A 20574-nucleotide genomic window follows, 5' to 3' on the forward strand; every position below is an offset into this window, starting at 1 on the left:
CTGTGACCAACCCGCGCTGTTCAGGCGTCCGACCCGACCCGCACCCGTGTCCGACACAGTATTCTTTTACACCCGTTTTATCCAAATTGTGCAGGTCACCCGTTGGGTACCTGTCCCGAACCAGTGCAGGACTCTGGCCGAGATAACCCCTACTACGAGTCTTTGCTTGTTGTGGAAGTAGTTCCTACCAGAGACGTACAAGAACCCGACGCACCCGCACGCACACGCAGATTATAATAATTCATATTGTAATCTGGAAGCGCACACAGCTTTTGGTCGAGATATTATATATAATATTATATTATATAGATACCTATATAAATATTATATTATTTAGAGATAGAGCTCCAGGAGTCCGCAAAAGGCAACAATAGCTTCTCCTCCATGCTGCAGTTTCCTCTGGACTGCAGGGAGTGAACGCTGATTGGCTGTTATGTTAAGTCCCTCAGAGAGTGAACGCTGGCATTGTGGGAGTTGTCTTCAATACACAAGCACCAAAAAGTCACTGTCTGCATTTTCTCAGTCAAGAAGTCAGCAAATTAGAAATTTATGTTACTATTCGACTACACATATGACCCACTTGCAAATACAGATTCACAGCATGCTGAGAGGAACCAGGATCCTCTCAGCATGCTGGTCTCCTCCACCCTGGGCCTGGTCTCCTCCAACCTGGGCCTGGTCTCCTCCATCCTGGGCCTGGTCTCCTCCGCCCTAGGCCTGGTCTCCTCCTCTAGGCCTGGAGGCCGGGCAGTGGTTGGATCAGCAGCGATTGTAGGTCAGCTCAAAAGGAAGATTAGAGGGAGATTTGCCTCAAACTGAATATGAAAATGAATAAACCAATGAATAAAGCATTAAAACAGCTTTGCCATTCTTACACAGTGCGCACCGGGGTAATTCAAAATGGTTTTGTTTGTGGTTCTGTGCGCCCTGGTTGATATGCCCGTTTGTGTTTTTTACGTATTTGTCGGTCATAGTGTTGTGTTTCTGTCTACGTTAAGCTCTCTCTCTCTCTCTCTCTCTCTCTCTCTCTCTCTCTCTCTCTCTCTCTCTCTCTCTCTCTCTCTCTCTCTCTACTGTGCTCTCTCCCCCTCCCTGCTCCTTGTGCTCCTCCCATTCTCTGTGTGAGTGTAGTCTGGGCGCGCTGCCAAGTGGAGTGTTTTTTTTTGAATGAATACCTGATGCGGCTGATGAGGCTAGCTGGGGGAGGAGCCCTAGCAGTGGAGTACTGAGCGAGAGAGAGAGTGTGTGTAGGGAGGGGAGAGAGAGTATAGGGAAGGGGAAGGGTGAGAGAGAGCGGAGAGGGAGGGAGGGGAGGGTAGAGAGAGAGAACGAGAGAGAGCTGGCGTTCTGGTGGCCTTGCATAACACACGTTGGAGCTGCGCACAGGGCTAGATGTTAACCAGAGCAGAGGGGAACTTCCTCCACCGTCAGTCCGTTGAGGGGGCAGGTTTTGTGTTGCGAAGGGAAGGGTCCCCCCTGTGCCCTGCAGACCCCCCCACCACAGCCCCCAGCAGGCTGCGCTGGAGGATTGGAGGCTCGGAGATAAGCAAGCAGCAGGACGCACAAAAGGAGATCCAGGAAGAGGATTCCTACGAGGGAACACACACACGCACACACACACACACACACACACACACACACACACACACACACACACACACACACACACACACACACACACACAAAAGACAGGAGGACATGGACTGCACAGCGGCTGTGCAAAGCATGGTGAGCTATTCTTAGTAGTCTAACTGGCGGGGGGTGTTGCTGATTTGTAGCACAGTAGTATTTTCTCTCTCTGTCTCTGCTGTGGGACTCTCCCCTCATACGATCTCATCAGGCCATGTTATCTGTCCACTATCATAGGGACAGGGATATGGACCCATTAATCCGTTTTGGCTCGTAGTAGACTTCGGCTGTTAGTAAAGAGAGGAGTGTGTGTGTGTGTGTGTGTGTGTGTGTGTGTGTGTGTGTGTGTGTGTGTGTGTGTGTGTGTTATTGTGTGAGTATGATGCACTGAGCAGTGATGCAAAACTCTGGAGTCATTGTGAAGACCCACAGCCCGATCCCCCTGTCCTTAGTGTCTGCTGTAGTCCGCCTCTTAAAGGGAAAGGCCCCTCCTCCCATTGTACAGAGCGGAGAAGTTTGGGTGTAAAATAAGAGTGTTTATTGTACGACAGTGTGAAATGACCTTGAATGACTGAATTAATCCATTTAATGAATATTGAGGGATGGAAAGAGACAAATTCTGCTCTGAAGAGATCTGCTACGTCCCTTTCAGCTTTATCGGGAGCTCATAATTTGGCCTGATAATGATCATATTTTTTTGCTATATTTAGCTGTTTGCAGTACAGAGTACTCTGTGTGTAGGCTACCTATGACAGTTTCTATCTCAGTGTCTCTATTGTTTCACATGTGAAATGCATATGTCATCAGCAGCTTGTATTAGTATCACTAAAACTCAGTCGATCACTACTTTACTAAAATTATTATCGCTACAGCCAGATCGGTGCTTTACTGGATTATTATCATCACAACCAGAACAGTACTTTACTGTAGTATTATCATTACACCCAGATCAGTACTTTACTGTATTATTGTCATTACAACCAGATCAGTACTTTACTGTATTATTATCTTCACAATCAGATCAGTACTTTACTGTATTATTATCATTACAACCAGATCAGTACTTAACTGTATTATTATCATCACAACCAGATCAGTACTTTACTGTATTAATATCACTACAACCAGATCAGTTATTTACTGTATTATTGTCATTACAACCAGATCAGTACTTTACTTTATTATTAGCATTACAACCAGATCAGTAATTTACTGTATTATTATCATCACAATCAGATCTGTACTTAACTGTATTATTATCATCACAATCAGATCAGTACATTACTTTATTATTATCATCACAATCAGATCAGTACTTTACTGTTTTATTATCATTACAACCAGATCACTACTCTACTGTATTATTATCACTACAACCAGATCAGTACTTTACTGTATTATTATCACTAAAATCAGAACAGTACTTTCTCCTGTGCAGCAAAGCCATTTTATTGCTTTAAATCACTGGATCCTGGTCAGGAGTGAACGGATGCTGTGGAAAGATGGAAAGAGACTGGGGGCCCAGTCTGAGGAGCTGAAGGAGGTCAGGGAGGCAGGGCTACACTGCAGGGGATCTCTTACCTGGGAACCACAGGGAGAACACTAGGTAGAAAAACCCTCTTTTATCCATCACATCACAAACACACACACACACACACACACACACACACACACACACACACACACACAGCATACACCTATTTTGTGCGGACCTGACAAATATGAAAGAGGACCCCATGGGGGGGTTGCTCTATTATGCTGTCTGATAGGAGCTGATGAACAGCTCAGTGTAGCAGAACAGAGGAGTCCTGTTGCCCCACTGCTGTCTACCATTCATTACAAATGCAAGATGGACGCAGTGTCTTACTGTTTTGGGTCGTAATAACGGTGGTGGCTTGGTGTTTCCTCTTTGTTCCTGCAATTCAGGGTGTGTGTGTCTGACAATAAGAACATTTCTACTACTCATATTGTGGGACATGTAGGCCGTAGCCGGGGCCCATTGAGGTAGTGCGCCCTCCCGGCGGCCCGTTGTCTCTGTGTTGTTGTGCTCACCATATGCAGGGAGAGTTGCCTTCAGGACATACAGGAGAAAGAAACAACTAGACAAGAGAACTGACCGGGTTGTGGTTGCTTCTGCATGAACAGATTCTCTGGACATCTGTAGTGCCTCTGAATCTGTGGGACTCCTCATGAGAAGAAGCATTGTCAGACGTGTCATTCAGCATGTTGGAAGACATATTGGCAGTGGTGATGCATCAAGTAATAAGTTGTAACTTTGATCGATTTGAATGTCTAGTGCTCCCAGACGTGATGTCATGGTTTTCAGGCTGTCTTGTAGAAGTGATGCGGTAGCCGGTGTGGCGGCGGCTGCAGAGCCGTGGTTGTGCTCCACCGACCGGGGGATCTCTGAGGGAGGTGGGGGCTACGGTGCTAGGATGCTGCAGGCACTGCTCAATGTGGGTCAGGAGAAGCACTGCTCTCTCCTCTCCTCCTCTTCCTACCTCTGTATTCTATTGCTTCTTCCCGCTCGCTCTCTCGCTGCCCTCCTCTCTCGTCACTTCCCCCTCGCTCTCCCTCCGCCGCTCCCTTTCTCCCCTCATAATCTATTTCTTCCATCCTTCCTCACTTGGTTCGTTATTTACTGTTCTTACTCTCTCTCCTATCACCTCTCATTTTCTTTCCTCTCATCCTTTTCTCTCCTCTCTTATGTTCCTATGTCCTCTCTTCCCCTAGCCGCCTTCTCCTCTCTTCTTCCCATCTCTCTATTCTTTACCCCCATCTCTTCTTTGTTCTTCTCTCCTCCTCTTTATCCTTTCCTCTCGTCTCATCTCATCTCATCTCCCCTCGTCTCTCCTCCTCTCCTCTCCTCTCCTCTCCTCTCCTCTCTTATGTATGGCTGTGTGTGACTCCCTCTGTTCCCCAGACTCCTTTGTTAGTGCTGGTGCAGCTGACCAATGGAAGCCTTGTTGCTCCTTGTCTTTGGTTGCAGAGCGACCTTGTCAAAGTCATAGTGGTGGTGAAAGAGACAACATAACAGTCTTAACATGACAAGACTGTGCTGCCTGCTACACGCAACCATCCTCCTGACCCGTCCATCATGTGAAAAACCTATTTTACTGTCAGCAGACACAACCCATTCCTCTCAATGGACCAGGGATGGTTGTCAGATGGATGGATGGTGTCTCATGCCCTTTATCGCTGGCTAATAAACAACCCAGAGATCCACGGAGCTCAGATGCGCCTGAAGGAGCAGAGCAGGCATCGTGGGGAAGAGACAGAGTGATGTCGTCCCCAGCAGAGTGCTATCCGAGGGAGAGGGGTATTCCTAAGGGAAATCAATGTAACAGGGGTGCTGTAGTATTTCTGCACGGTTGCATAACATAGCATAACATAGGAGCCCCCCACATAGATCCTGGGGTTGAGGAGGGTATGTTCTGGGTAGGGGCGCTGTGCCAGCCCAGGCCGACAGAGACAGGGCTCGGCTGTGGCTCACAGCCTTGGGACAGTTTGAGGCTTCAGAGTTACCGTCTCATCTGCATGTTCATCAGCACCACCAGGGACCACGGCGCAGACTTCTACAGATCAGGCTAGCGCTCTTTGTAGCAAATTCTCAGTCAAGTAAAATGCTGATAACATTAAACATCCTCAACCTGGTTTTGTTTTTGCGTTTTTGTGTTTTTTATATTTTGTAACCAGGTTGCAAATCCCAAACACAATTTTTGCTATACACATTAAATCAAATTATATTATTACTTCTAATAGTAATAATACTAATACTACAACTATTATTTATTATCCTTACAGTAGTTTCAGTAGTCACTCTCTGTACGGGCCACTCTGTTGGCATCACTCTGGTTTCTGGTTACTATATGTCTCGTTGGCGTGTGAGTGTTCAGAGAGACAGGAGCATGACAGCCTCAGGGACAGTCACACCGTCAAGCTCTCACTTCACTGTTCTGGGTGGTGCATGGCTGCAAGACAACACACACACTCACTCACATATGCACACACACACACACACACACACACACACACACACACACACACACATACGCAGTTTCATGTGTGAATCTCTCAGTTCACTGTTCTGAGTTCTGCATGGCTCGATGCACATAGTACACACTATTCTGGATATGATGAATGTATGAATATTGTTCTTACAATGTTCTATATTTCTTTTTTTCTCCCCTCAAAAAAAACAGATTACTTCGTGGGGTTCATGGATGTTCTGAGCCATTCAGAAATGATCCCTCATGAACTACAGGGAGCTCCTTCAGTGAGCTGGTGGGACTCAATCCTCTGTAGTCTGGCATCTGAGGCCTGAGAACATCAGTAGGGACGACCAACACAACACCCTCGACCCAGATAGTAACGGTACAAAAACGGGAGACACGCAACATACACGACAATCTGAGTAAAAGCTTCAACAGGCTGTTTACGCACGTTTGACAATGAAATCCAACCATGAGCGTAACAACGGATGCCTGCCTCCTAAGAAGCGTGAGATGCTGGCACTGGAGCACAGGCCCGTGGCGGTGGCCACGGCGCCACAGGCCCCGCTGGCCCTCCCTCCCGAGGCCCTCCACACAGAAAACCTGGCCTGGCTCGCCAGCGTTGCCACCGAGCGCTGCAAGTCCCGGGATGCAGAGAGTCACGGGTATCCTATCTCTTCCTCCTCCTTGTCAGTCCTGGCAGACACCTCCTCCGCATCCCCCGTCATTCCTTCTGCGGTTGGGCCGCTTTCCGTGCCTCTAGCCTCCCTTCCGACCGTGTACCCCAGCAGCCTCCCCCAGCAGCCCGGGACCATCCAGTACGCCCAGCTCACTCCCAACGTCCAGTTCATCAGCTCCGGGCCCTACGCCGGCTACATCTCATCCCACATCCTCTCTGCCAACCCGGCCTCTACCACCAACAGCTCGGTGGGGCCCCGGCATCATCTGGACGGCTACACCACCGCCATCATCTCTCCTGGCGTCAAAGGGGAGCAGCAGCAGCAGTTCCAGATCGGCCTCTCCTCCGCCGACCTTACCACCGTGTCCATGGCCGGTTCAACGCAGGTCACCGGCCAGTACATCCACGTGGACAACAGGACGGCCCTGCCCCTGGCCGGGGGAACCGTCTCCTCCCAAGCAAGCCACCTACCCCTCCAGCTCCACACGCACCAGACCGTCCTCCCACAGACCCTCACCTTTGCCCCCTCCCAGCTGGTGGTCCAGTACAGCGACGGCTCGTTGGTGAAGAAGGTGGAGGGCCACGGCAAGGCACTGCTCAACGGAGAGGTGGAGGTGCTGAAGCAGGCCGGGGCCACGGCTCAGACGCTGAACCACCACCAGCAGGTCCAGAGCTACGAGGCTCGACACATCCTCCTCCCTGCGGACTACGCCCAGAACCACAGCGGGCTGCAGACCTCCCTGGTGCTGGTGGCCCAGCAGCCAACTGCTGAGCCAGAGGCCAGCTCCAACAAGCTGTCCCTGCTGCACACGGAGAAGGGCGGGATCTGCCTGGGGAAGCCCGTCCACAGGACGTCCGCCTCCTATGCCTCGGAGGTGTTGAAGTCTTCTGGCCCGCATAGAGTCCTTCAGACTGGCTTGTCCCCGGAGGAGATGCCCGCCAGCCTCTACACCTCCACACAGCCTTCCATCATTGGCTACATCTCCAGCGGCGGCCACCAGCATGCCGTTAGCTACCACGGCACCCTACCTCAGCACCTGGTCATCCCCAGCGGGCAGTCACTCCTCATCCCGGTCAGCGGGACCTCCAGTGGGGTGAGCTCCGCCATGGAGCAGGAGGTCAGCCACAAGCTGACAGCCACCACCACCACCACCCACATCTCCACCACCATGCCCCACGCCTACCTGGCCACAGCGCTGTCCAAGTGTGAGGTGCTCAGCTCTGAAGGGCACCAGCTGCCCCCCACCATTACCCAGGCCTCGCCGCTGCCCCACCCCATTCTGCCCTCCATCCCAGATCCATCTCCGGTTCCAACCTCCTCTGTTACTGCGCCGGCTCCTGCCCCGGTCCCACCCGCAGGCACCACAGCCCCATCCTCATCCCCCGTGGCACTGCCTCCATTCTTCATGCGTGGCTCCATCATCCAGCTGGCAGACGGGGAGCTTAAGCGGGTGGAGGACCTGAAGACGGAAGACTTCATCCAGAGCGCTGAGATCAGCAGTGAGCTGAAGATCGACTCCAGCACGGTGGAGCGCATCGACGACGGGCAGACGCCTAACGCCGTGGTCATCCAGTTTGCCGTGGGAGAGCTCAAAGCGCAGGTATACCGGGGGGCATTTCACACATTATCATTTTCTTATGGTAGTAATTCTAAGGCTCAATTTGTCGGGTGAATGATGTGCCAGTAGGTTTGTATTAGGTGTCTGCTTCTTACTCGTACTGTTGTCACATTAGGAGGCTCTGTGCCTTAATGTTAAAATGATATCAATTATCTCTTTGTAATCTATTGTTCAAACTTTGCTTTGTCTGGTTATAATTCAGTTTGGATAAATGCTTTTAGTCCTTTAAAATAAATGACCCTTTAGATCAGTCGCTCAGGCAATATTCAGCCACAGAAAGTGGTTGTGTGTATTTGTGAGTGGCTGTGCGTGTGGAGATTAGGGGTACCATCAAACACCTCAGAAAAAACTAATTCATGAGGGGCAATTTAACATGTGTGTGTTCATGGCGTATAAGCCATCTATTTTGATGGATGGGTGCGTGTGTGTGTCCCATCCAGGTATGTGTGGAGGTGTTACTGGAGTACCCCTTCTTCGTGTTTGGCCAGGGCTGGTCATCCTGCAGCCCGGACCGGACCACCCGGCTGTTCGAGCTGTCCTGTGCCAAGCTGTGTGTGGGTGACGTGTGTGTGTCGCTCACCCTAAGGGGCCTCAGGAACGGCTCGGTCGCCAGCCCCCATCCGACCGGAGGGGGTGCCAAATCGAGGACCGCCCCCCCCGAGCCCCCGCCACGCGGCACGGACACGGGCCTGCCACGCGGCACGGACACGGCCCCACCGCCCGGCCACACCCTGGGCCCCCGTGCTGCAGGGGGCAACAGCACCAGGCTGCTGATGAAGGCGGCCGTGGAGAAGCCCCAGGGCAACGGGACGACGGGAACAGGAGGTCAGCACGGGCCGACTGGACCGGAGGTGTTCCCTTGGCCGACCGGGGGAGGGGCGGGAGCAGTGCTGAAGAGCAAGGAGGAGGCGCACACCTCAGGGAACGGAGACGTCAGACACAGACGGGTGCACACAGACCACCTCTCTCCTGCTCCTCCTCCTGCACCTCCTCCTCCTCCTCCTCTTCCTCCTCCGTCCGATGCCATCGCCATGGAAACGCAGAGACCATCCTCGGGCCGTAAGCGGCGCTGGTCCGCTCCAGAGAGAGAGCAGACAGACAGGAGGGAGGAGGCGTCTCACCACGCTCTGCCCCAGCCCTCCTTCCTCCCCCAGGAGATGAAGATCAGCATCGAGGGCCGCTCCAGCGCAGGGAGCTGAACGCGGAGGAAGACAGAGGATACATGAAGGGCAAGAGGCTGTCTGATTGGTATCCCAACACGGCTCCAGTCATCTCTCTGTCATAGTCTGTCTTCATCCAGACTACTGTGATATAGGCTTAGATTACACCATCTGCAGGTTCATGTTCCATCCACGCCTGCAATCCACAGCGCAGTGCTGCACCCTAGTGTACGGCGCCACATCGAGGGCAGTGCAATCTATCTTGAGCGAAGTGTGACTGGGATGCACAAAGTCTGACTGGCAGCCGCCCATCCAGGCAGCATTTGGCTGAGTTCCTTTGTGTGAGGTCAGTTATTAATGTCCTCCCCGTCTTTGGATTCACCCTGAAGAGTGAGGTTCAATGCACCGGCCCCCTTTTTCTTTTTCATTTGCCCTGGGGCAGACCCCAACTAAGAGAGCACATAGACATCTGGTATGATCCCCGGTTTTGGCATGTATATCTCCTCCTCCTGTTTGTCTCATGTTGTGTTTCATGTTGTCTGAGTCGAGGATAAAGTCCAGAGATAAAGGGAAACTGCTTTGTTTATAACCATGGAAACGCTCGCTTATCAACAATCCCCATAGCGCTGATGTTTCCTGCATCTGATGCATTGGTAGAATTACTTTCTCCTTTATTTCCTCATCATTTAAATTATGAACTTTTTTTCTTCTTTCTGGTGTATCTTTCACATTAATGTGGAGGGGTGTGCCAGTGGTTGGGTGTGTTGTATGGGCCATCAGGTAAACAGTGTGTCAGAGTGGAGCAAGTGTCAGGTCTTTGGCCAGTGGCTATGGCTGAGACCGTCTTTAAAGATAGCAGGTGTCTAGGTTGGGAAGGCTTGAATGTACCCATCCATTTGTCCAGAGTTGACTCACAGAGGTGATGCATGTGTCTGTGTTTCGCCAAATAAAGAATACATAATCTCCATGCTTGTAATTTCATGTGAAGGCTTTTGTAATCCCTGGGTTGCAGTTGTACAGAGATTCTATGCATCATCAGAAATCTTCAATTTCATAGTACTACTCTATTGATCCCTAGTTCCTATATCATCTGTCATTGTTAGAGAAAGCTCAATGGTCTCAAACCTCAACCTTAATCTTGAGCAATTAATCAATTTCATCTGTTTTTTTAAATATGCTCATTAATTGATGAAAATGTTATATTATATTACTTCCAAAACTATTTAAAATATTGTAAGAAATATCCAATTGTTCAATTGTGATATTCTTTGGTTTTGGTTGTCATAATCTTCTCAAGCAGGGCACTGCACTTCTCTGCTGGTCAGACTCGCTTGTCTAGCTTTGTTGTGGTGGAAACCGAGCATGCCAATTTCTTTACAATAGAGCCAAAACCAACATTTTACAGTTCATACTCAGGAACAGTGTGTACAATCTTTGTCCGTATGCAGGTGTGTATCTGTGTTTGTGTGTGTGTGTGTGTGTGTGTGTGTGTTTGTGAGATTATTTGACTTGTCTGTCGGTCTCCGTGTGAGGGCCTGTGTGTGTAAACATGAGCGTGTGTCATAAGAGAAGCACTTCTATTCACTTTGTTTGTAAATGGAAATATGAACTGACTGTTTAATCTAGTCCTGTCCTGTTCATCTATCATGATGATGTATTGGGTACTCTGGCACACAGTGTGCTCCGTACGTTCAGATAGCTCTTTTTAATTGTTTGTCAGATGGCTGACAAGTTACATTTTTACAAGGTGAGAGTGTGAGAGTGAACGGAACATAACATATAGATCACGTTGTTTAGATACAGTTTAAAAGCACAGAACAAATCCCATATGCAGCCTATGAACGAGCCACAAGACCTCCTTATCAAATCAAATCATTCCATGAGCTCACCCGTTTCACAGTCCTGCAATCATTTACTGTTAGTTCACTTATTGATCCGATGTATAGGAATGTGTTACAGTCATATAAACTGGTTACAGCCCCAAATCATTTTTCGAATTTATTTCTCTTGCACATTGTAAAATATTGTTAATATAAGAATATTATAAAATATTCAGTTTATCATGATAGCCATACTGTATATGTGTTCAAATCATCAAAAATCATACGTTGTATTACCCAGACTGTTGTGTTTTTGCTCGGGCTAAACACTGCCTTGTGACTGTTCTCCCCAACGATATGTAGTTTAACTGTTGCTATCACGACGTTGTGCCGTTGTTAACTCAAATATGTCTGCGAGACGACTATTTCCTCTTGATACGCTTGAGCAAGAGACAGAAATACTTTTATTCCAGATGGAAGTTCCCACTTGGGCCCTTGAATCAACCTCAATTGTAAACGTACCCTCTATCTCTACGGTGGACCTGGCACCTCAAGGTCCACCTTGAAGTGTGTTGTGATTCTGAGCGTTGTGCGTGAGCACCACCTGTTGGTTCTCTAAGGGAACAGTACTTTGGCCAGTGTCGTGTGAACACCATCTGTTGGTTCTCTAAGGGGACAGCACTTTGGCCAGTGTCGTGTGATCACCACCTGCTGGTTCTCTAAGGGAACAGCACTTTGGCCTGTGTCGTGTGAGCACCACCTGCTGGTTCTCTAAGGGAACTACACCTTGCCAGTGTGGTTGCTACGAGTTGTGCTCATCGTGGTGGCCATGATAGACGATCGTTCTTGTATTGTACAGACATTGTGGATTGCCTAAGTCTTCCAAGAGTTAGGGTTAGGGTTAGCAATGATATTCTTGACGTCATTCAGGAGGATAGACACTAGTATAATTTTTTCCCATTTTACAGCAGACAGTGAATATCTGCTAACGTAAAGGTTTACATCTAAGACCAACTAAATCGCTTGGTTGTACCCCCCCCCCCCCCCCCACCTCACATTTGACACACAGGAACGTGACCTGAGATTCCTTTATTTGCACCAGCTCAAACAACCAGGACACAATGGATTAAAATACTTAGGATTTTTTATGGGTCAGTGAGTCTGTTGGATAAATCTCATATGTCTTGTATACACGATGAATAATGTTAAAATATTTTGATGGTGTTAACGTTTGCTATTAAGATAAATCTTAAATCCTTATTTCAAATGTTTGCTTTACATTTATTCAAATTTATTGAAATAAATAAAGAGTATAAATATGATTGTTGTACGCAGCTTTCTTGTGTGATGGGAAGAAGAGGGGCCTTGTCTGATCTGTGTGGACCCCCATTGTCTGACAGGCTATTCTGTGAGCCTGAAACAAAAATGTATCAGATATTGGCAATAAGCATGCTGACGCAGATAACAACACAAGACACAAAGGCAAAATGGGGAATGAGAAAAGGGGGGGCACAAACCACAGGTGAAAGCATGAACCACCGAGGAGACTGGGGTGACATCTAGGTAAAAAGAGTGGGATTAACACTGAGTAGGAGGAAGCAGTGACATCAGGCTTTCTTTTAAGGTGAGATATATTTAAAGAAGCATTTGCACAAGCAGCACCTTTTAGACCAGGGGTGTCAAACTCATTTTGGTTCAGGGGCCACATACAGCCCATCTGATCTCAAGTGGGCCGGACCAGTAAAATAATGGCAAAATAACCTTTGTCAACTCCAAATCTTTAGCTTTGTTTTTCAGTACTATGCTTTATCATTCAGCCTACATTTGTAGCCTACATAATCACAGATCACAAGGAGCTATATTAGCACAACACATTTATTCACAGAAAGGCAGATGGAATTTAAATAAAATGCATTTCACATTCATTAACAACTGGTTTATTTTTATAGAGTTGAGTGAATACATTTTTACATCTGAACACCTGAACCAACTCACCACACTAAACAAACTCAAGTGGGAGCCAGGAAGAAAGCTATCATACTGCCTTGAAAATATAAATGTGCACACATAAATAAAATAAACAAACATAAAACTTATAGCAGTGCATGCGCAATGAGATTAGGCTACATCAGATCAAACTGTTTTGTATGCTGCTGAAGCTGAGAACGATATACTGCACAGTATTCATTGTCTTTTAACATGAAACCTGAGTAAACCAAACATGGATAAAACCTTTGCAGCCAGGTAGTGTTAATTTGGGGTACCCTGGCAGGAGATATTGATAAAAATGTGTCCAAGCCCACCGACGCAAATTTCTCCGTCATATTGGTATCACACTGCAAGTCAATTATCTCGAGTTGGATGTCAGCTGGCATGTCAGAAGGCTAGACTGTAAATTGCGAGCGAAAAACTGCAAATTCCTTCTCTAGTTCACTGAAGACCTGAAACCTCTGCTCAAACTCCTGCAGCAATCCTGTTATCTTGTCTTTGTATTGATCCATATCAGCATTACGTCCAGTCACACTGGGTGGTGTCACCGCTAGATAACTGCGTCTCCCAGAGTGACAGTTTTAACTTGAATGCGCGTATGCTGTCGTTATACTGAGTGACAATCTTTTTGCGGCCCTGCAACATTTTGTTAAGATTATTCAGGTGCTGTGTAATATCCACCATAAAGGCAAGACCCTGCACCCACTGCAGACATTTAAGTTCCTTCACTGGGCTACCCATTTTCTCCACGAACTGTCCAATATCCTTTCGTAGCTCAAAGAAACGCTTGAGCAAGGCATCTCGGCTTAACCACCGTACTTCAGTGTGGTATGGTAGGCCAGCCTGAATGTCATTATCTCTGAGAAAAGTGTCAATCTGACGGTGATCAACGCTTCTTGATGCAAAATACAGTGAAATGCCCAAAATTCTTGTCCCCCATTTGCGGTCTGTACTTTCCCTCAGGATTTTGTCGCAACACCTGCCTCTTTCCCGACCATTGACGGTGCGCCATCTGTAGCCAGGCTGACGGCACGGGACCAGTCCACTCCGACCTTGCCCAGCACTACAACGAGAGAGCTAAATATGTCATTCACTGTTGTAGTGTCCTTCACAGGCACCAATCAAGGAACTCCTCTGTGATTGTCAAAGTCTCATCAACACCCCGAAGAAATATAGCCAGTTGAGCAATATCTGTTATATCAGTGCTCACATCAATTGCAACCGAAAAAGCAATAAATGACTTGATTTTGTTATTCATTTGGCTGCCCAAGTCTCCTGAGAGCTCTGTTACCCTATCTGCGACAGTGTTCTTCGACAGACTAATGTTGGCAAAGGCAGATCGCTTTTCAGGGAACACGACTTCTGCAGCCTTCAGCATGCACGTTTTCACGAACTCACCATCTGAAAAAGGCTTGGATGCTTGCACTATCTCGTGAGCAATAAGGTAGCTGGCTTTCACTGCTGCATCACTGACCTCGCAGCTGAAAGTAAAACTAGACTGCTGTTTCTTCAGACCAGCTAACAATTAGTCTATCTCCTCTTTTCTGAGTTGTCCTTTCAAATGGTGATATTTTTCTTTATGATGAGTCTCATAGTGGTGCCGAATATTATATTCTTTGAGCACTGAAACTTGCTGATTACATACCAAGCACACTGCTTTTGTATTCACCTCTGTGAATAAATAATTCTCAGTCCATTTTTCCTGGAAAACTCTGCACTCTGAATCCACTTTTCTTCTTTTTGACAAAGACATTTTGGTAATGGGGATGTCACCGTTGATAACTTCTTAATTGTGGTGAAACAAGGACAAGTGTGGAATTCCATCCTTTTTTTATTTTGGCTGCCCCCTACCGGCTGGAGTGAGCATTTTGGTTATTTCTTTAGAAAATCATAACTCATCACAGGAATGGGCTAGAGACTTACTTTTTTTTTGAAATACTCAGAAATGTATGCTCTACAAGGCTGATCAAATCATCTCGCGGGCCGGATCCGGCCCGGATCCGAGCCTAGAGCTTTGTTAGCTGCAGGATTGATAACATCAATAATTGACTGGAGGCCAATGATCACCATTTGACGATTAGGAATTTAATCCAGGAGTTTGATTAGAAGGACTTGTTATAGTGTGTGAAAAATATGCATGTGCCTTTGGCACTGCATATATTTACATGGAACTAGGGCTAGATTCTAGGGTTTTTTTTTAGGAGCAGTATGTGACTAAATGAATTATGACACACCAAGACTGATAAGTAATTTTGAACTGTGGTTCATTTATGTAGAAATAAAATGGTGAATCCATACATCAGAGATATCACAAATACACATTTCGGCATATAAACCATATAAACCAAAAAAAAGAATAAATCAAATATGTAAAAAAAGAAACTACACCAGCATTATGGTGGACAGCAGGGTGGTCCTGCAGCATGAAATGCTACGGCTCGAAGATGTCTTTTACAGGTAGCTCGCCATCTTGTTCTTTTCTCGGTTCCACCACACGATCTCCTCCTCATAAAAAAAAACCCGGCCAAGTCCTCCAACGAATAACAAGAGTCCCGTGAAACAATCCAAATCCAAAAAACAATCCAAAAAAAAACAAAACGAAAAGTGAGGCCCAATGCTCCCCAAAACCTTGCTTTGTTTCCTATTTATTTCCTATATTCTATTCTCCTCATTCTATTCTCTTTCTAGTTCGCTTTCTGTCTGTGTCGCTAGTTTTTACCCGCAGAAAAACTGCCTCGTACTCGTTCCTCTCTCTCTTCCGCTCGCTCGCCCAATCACTCGCAAGTGATGCTACTTCGCTCTGATTGGTTGACTACGGCTGCACTTGCAAAAAGGGGTATTACACTAAATATATACATACATACATATATACATCAGGGGCGAGTCTAGGTTCTGACTTTTCGGTGGGCTCAGCCCCAGGAAGTGGGGGGGGGGGGGGGGGGGGGTTATTGTCAGAAAAGCACAGACCTTTTGTGACAGTTTAACCCCAGTTAAACTCACAATACCAATGAGTAAGGAGGAAAGGATTAAACACATTTTGGCTAGTCTCTAGCTCTTTAAGAAGAACTAAATTGTTTATAACTTAACCTTTTTATCTGAGTTATAGACAATAGGATCAGCTAAATAATGCAGTTCTAAACCACTTAAGTGATGAAAGGAAAGAAGACTGTTTGGATGAAGGAGTAATCAAATGGATGTGAACTGTAATAAGAAATTTGAGGTATACTAAATTTCCTTTGGGTAATTTTTACTCAGATGACCATATTTCCCCCTATTTTTGTATTTACACAGATACTGAAACACATTGGTTTTCAAAGTAAACTATACATGATAAATATGGAAATTGGATACTAAAATTGTGAAGACAAAGTAAAATGCGAACTTCAAAACAAATATTGTTTCATTGATATCAGAATATTGTTATTATTATATTATCAACAAACATATTTACAAGACTTGTGATGCAAGAAAGTACAACATGTACTAGATTAATACTATGAGAAACAGACCACTATTTCGGGAGCACTAATCTATGTCGCCTCACTTTCAGGGACCCATACATTTTTATAAATTGTATCAACATACATTTTTATAAAACTTGTGATGCATAAAAGTCCACAAGTACAACATGTAGGCCTACTAGCCTAATTCTATTAGAAACAGACCACTTTTTTGGGAGCACTAAATTGCGTCGCCTCACTTTCAGGGACCCATACATTGTTATAGAACTATTGATGCAAAAAGGACCTTTTTGCATCACAGGCCTACTTGTTGATTAGCTCACGTTGTTATGGCAATGAAAGCGCCCTCAGCTGATAAAATAATGTCAGCGTTTTTTTAAACTGAAAATTAGCACTCATGTCAACTTTTTCTGCTCCTTGCGCCTTATCATGCTTATCATGCTATGCACCATTACAAGCCTCTGCCGACTAAAACATGAGGCAACTCAAGAAGAGGCATAGATAGAATTACCTTGTGGTCAACTGTCATTAAATAGACATCTACCAGATTATGTCAAGGTTTTAAAATGAATTATTACCTGGTCATGTTATAACACAGCTGATAATCGTGGATTTTCTGAAAAAAAAGACTAGCTAGCCTCTTTGACAGACGAAACAGCAGAAACTATGTTAGGTGCGCTCGTGCTGCATTTTTGATTTTGTCAAACAGGAGACGCCCACCCACCAATCAGAGGTAAGAGATTCCTGCAGGAAGGTTGCGCTCGATTTCACAAGCCCATTTGAGCCTATTCATTAGTGTACAGCACCCATCCTCCCATTGCTTGTGTAAAAAAAGGGAAGAATATTAGATTTGAGGACGAAACGATAGGGTAGGCTAAGGCACGTTTTGGGTGGGCTTGAGCCCACCCAAAACAGGTCTAGCTTCGCCACTGATATACATCATATCATATATCACTATATTATTATAATATTATAATATATATATTATTTATTAATATATTATCAACTTTCCATTTCTTTAGGTCAGTTAACCTGGGTTACATGCCCATTCCTCCCTTCTTAGCGTGGACACTGTAAGAGGTTTTTTGAGGACAGCTCTCGGTGCAGCAGGTCTGCCTGAGCTGTCTGAAATGAACGCCATCTAGCGGAGACTAATAGATTTGCAATGAGGTAATGCATATAGCCCTATGATCTGAACAAACACATGATTCATCCCCCTATCACCTTGACGCCAGAGCAGCCAATGATGAGAATGTTTGAATGCATATTCAATGCAGCTGATACAAAGACAACGGACATTTCCGCATTTGAACATTAAACTTGAACTATTGCATGACTTAATCATATTCATCTTTGTAGTTTAGAATTAGTTGAATCACTTCAACAAGAGATTCTGACTAATTTTCTACCTGGAGGTGCACTTGTTTCACGGAGCAGGAGATGGCTCTTGTGGCATCCTGAACCCCAGCATGGCGTTAACATACATGGAGCTTATTTCACTGAATTACCGAAGTACTGACGAGAAACAACCAGTTCAGCAGGAGAACAATTAAGAAAATATCACATGCTCAGTATCAACTGAAAATATACTTAGAGCTAAACCAAATATTAAACTTAGATAAAGGCTTTATCCTACCTTACTTAAACAGCGGAAAGCTGCAAGTCTGAGGAAGAAATCTCTTTATTACAATGTTTACATTTGTTTGCACATTAAAAAAAAAGGTTGTGTATGTGTAAATGTAATCATGAGATATAGAATATATCTCATATAGATCTCAATATAGAATTACATTTTGGGACCTCAGTGGTGGAACGAGCTCCCTACCAATGTCAGGACCGCAGAGTCGCTCGCCAGCTTCCGCAAAAGACTCAAAACTCACCTGTTTAGAGTTCATCTCGACTCTGCATAGAAACCAATGCACAGCCACCATTGAATGTTGTCGTGCTGGCACTTGTACATTGCACTTATTCAAGGTACTTAATTGTGTAGCATCTACAGTAGCTGCTATCGCTGCTTTACACGGGGAATGGGTTAGCCTAGCGATTGTAATACTTGCACTTGGTTCTATGAACGTCTTTACTGTACCGACAGCGATATATTGTTTCACTTCTTATGACAAATGTACTTATTGTAACAAATGCACTTATTGTAAGTCGCTTTGGATAAAAGCGTCTGCTAAATGCCCTAAATGTAAATGTAAATGTAAATGTAGAATATATTCGTTTTGAGGATAACATTTACTTTGCTAGTAGGCTGAGCCACCTCTCTCGGAGTCATTGCAGTGGTGAAACACCTTCGTACAAACACCAGTAGGTGGCAGAATATACACATATATATTTACACTGAAGAGATAACCTGTTGGTGACGTGAAGTGGGATCATGAACCTATTAGGGATGTACACTCGTTCATTATCCACATTGAAGCGTCAGTATTCAAAGGGCAGTTTATTTCCAACACATTCCATCCAAATATTCAACACACATTTAAGGTTAAGTATTTACAAACATTATGAATTATTTAAAAGCTATACATAAAGGATATTGTGCCTATAGACTGACCTATATTCACAATATGTGCACATATTAAAATGTGAAGGAAGATCAAGTGAGCTCCTTGCTGAAGATGTGGGCAACTCTAATAAAGGTAACTTATTGCAAATCAATTTCTTCATGCTTCATATCTTTACATCTCTTTGCCAAAAGTAAGTCAGGGCAGATTTTAATTCAATTAATCTTGCAGCAGTGTTGCCTAACATAATATGGTTCAATCAATTATATACAGAAAGAATGGAAACATTAAGCTCTAATAAAAAAAAATGCCAGTGTAAACAAGCTTCACTATCACGCAACCTTCAAATATTGCACATACATTCATAAATATACTTATATCCCGTGCTTGTGTTTTTACACAATTACAATGAGATTACATTTAAACAGACTGAAGAGATAATGCACACATGTACACAAACACACACACACACGCACACACACACACATACACGCACACACACAATTCCCCCTGCACAGAACTTTGTTACTCACTTTTGTAGGCGCACATAGCAAAAAACAAAAGGTAAATCAAACATTCAACTCGTGTGTTCGCATTGTGTTTGGAACAATGTCCCTTCTGTCTTCACTGCGGCCGCATTCTCCACGGCGCTCCTCCTCATCGTAGTCTGGAGAATCAATGAACACACAGTCTGCTACACATGCCTCTTCCATCTCCAGAGAGGGCCTGGCTCTATATGGATCTGCTTGGATTCCTTGGTCAAGTTGTCTGGGGCTGCTGTCTTTACTCAAACAGTCCTCCCAGGCCCTTTGTTTTTTGCAAACAGTGTTGGGTTGGAGGATGGAGGAGTTATAGATATGGAGGATGAAGAAATCCAGGACTTTTGGATCCACCTGCAGACCCCTGATTGAAGTTTGTCAATAAACGTAAAAGCACCCCATGGTCCAGTTCTCCAATCAGGAGCTCTCGTCTCAGGCATCTGCTGATTGGTCAGATGTGAGCTGCTCCCGGTCGCTGATGTCATCATCAACCGGAGGTCGTGCCCGATCAAAGAAGCCACACTAGAGAGAGAAACAGACAGCAACTTGTCTGAACAGTACAGGCTGAAGCCACACTAGAGAGAGAAACACACAGCAACTTGTTTGAACGGTAAAGGCTGAAGCCACACTAGAGAGAGAAACACACAGCAACTTGTCTGAACGGTACAGGCTCTGGAATATAGCTGTACAGCTGGAAGATGGTGTGTGTATGCTTCATTTGGATTTTGTGTCTGTGTGTGGGTGGGTGTGTAAGTGCTTGTGTGCATGCATGTGTCGGCCTTCTGTAATTTTGATTGTGTTGGTGTGGTTTCTGGTCATATGTGCATTACCTTCCACATAGCTAGCGTAAGCATGGCTAGCACCAGCAGTCCCAGCAGTATGGCCAGGATAATGACCCACAGCGGAACGGCGAAAGACACGTCAGGTGTCCCCCACAACACCAGGGTCCCCATCTGACAGAGACACACAGGGTCAGAAAGTGGATACACCATAGACTATAGATTTGCTCTTGCATATGCGTCTGGCCCCCTCCCCCTTTTCCCAAACAACAATGATGGCCCCTGCTGCTATGTCACAGGTTTGGTTGCAGGTCTGCGCAAGTCAAAAGACCCTTTGGTCTATGCCTGTTAATAACGGCCCTTGGAAATGAAAAATGAGCTGAGAGGTTCCACACTC

The 20574-nt window shown here is 45.7% G+C and overlaps 2 protein-coding genes across 3 annotated transcripts in view; one reads left to right on the plus strand and one right to left on the minus strand.

The window, feature by feature from the left end:
- The first annotated feature begins 1366 nt into the window (after positions 1 to 1366).
- On the plus strand, positions 1367 to 12123 carry LOC307077017 (ataxin-1-like). 2 transcript variants are annotated; one of them, XM_079738262.1, is made up of 4 exons: positions 1367 to 1728; positions 3068 to 3235; positions 5832 to 7901; positions 8360 to 12123. In XM_079738262.1, exons 3-4 carry the CDS (start codon positions 6081 to 6083, stop codon positions 9116 to 9118), a joined length of 2580 nt encoding a protein of 859 aa, XP_079594388.1. In that variant the 5' UTR covers positions 1367 to 1728; positions 3068 to 3235; positions 5832 to 6080; the 3' UTR covers positions 9119 to 12123. The 2 variants fall into 2 exon arrangements, with proteins under 2 accessions (XP_079594388.1, XP_079594387.1); XM_079738261.1 differs by lacking the exon at positions 3068 to 3235.
- A 6757-nt stretch (positions 12124 to 18880) lies between these two features.
- itga8 (integrin, alpha 8) overlaps positions 18881 to 20574 on the minus strand; it is a 47188-nt gene continuing 45494 nt past the window's right edge. Inside the window, exons 29-30 of the mRNA XM_079734503.1 lie at positions 20229 to 20351; positions 18881 to 19920 (exon numbers count right to left, since the gene is read on the minus strand). Coding sequence (XP_079590629.1) covers positions 19831 to 19920; positions 20229 to 20351 — 213 coding nt within the window. The 3' untranslated portion in view covers positions 18881 to 19830. The remainder of the gene's footprint in view (positions 19921 to 20228; positions 20352 to 20574) is intronic.

The sequence above is a fragment of the Pollachius pollachius genome (assembly GCF_949987615.1).
Source record: "Pollachius pollachius genome assembly, chromosome: 1".
Taxonomy (NCBI): Eukaryota; Metazoa; Chordata; class Actinopteri; order Gadiformes; family Gadidae; genus Pollachius; species Pollachius pollachius.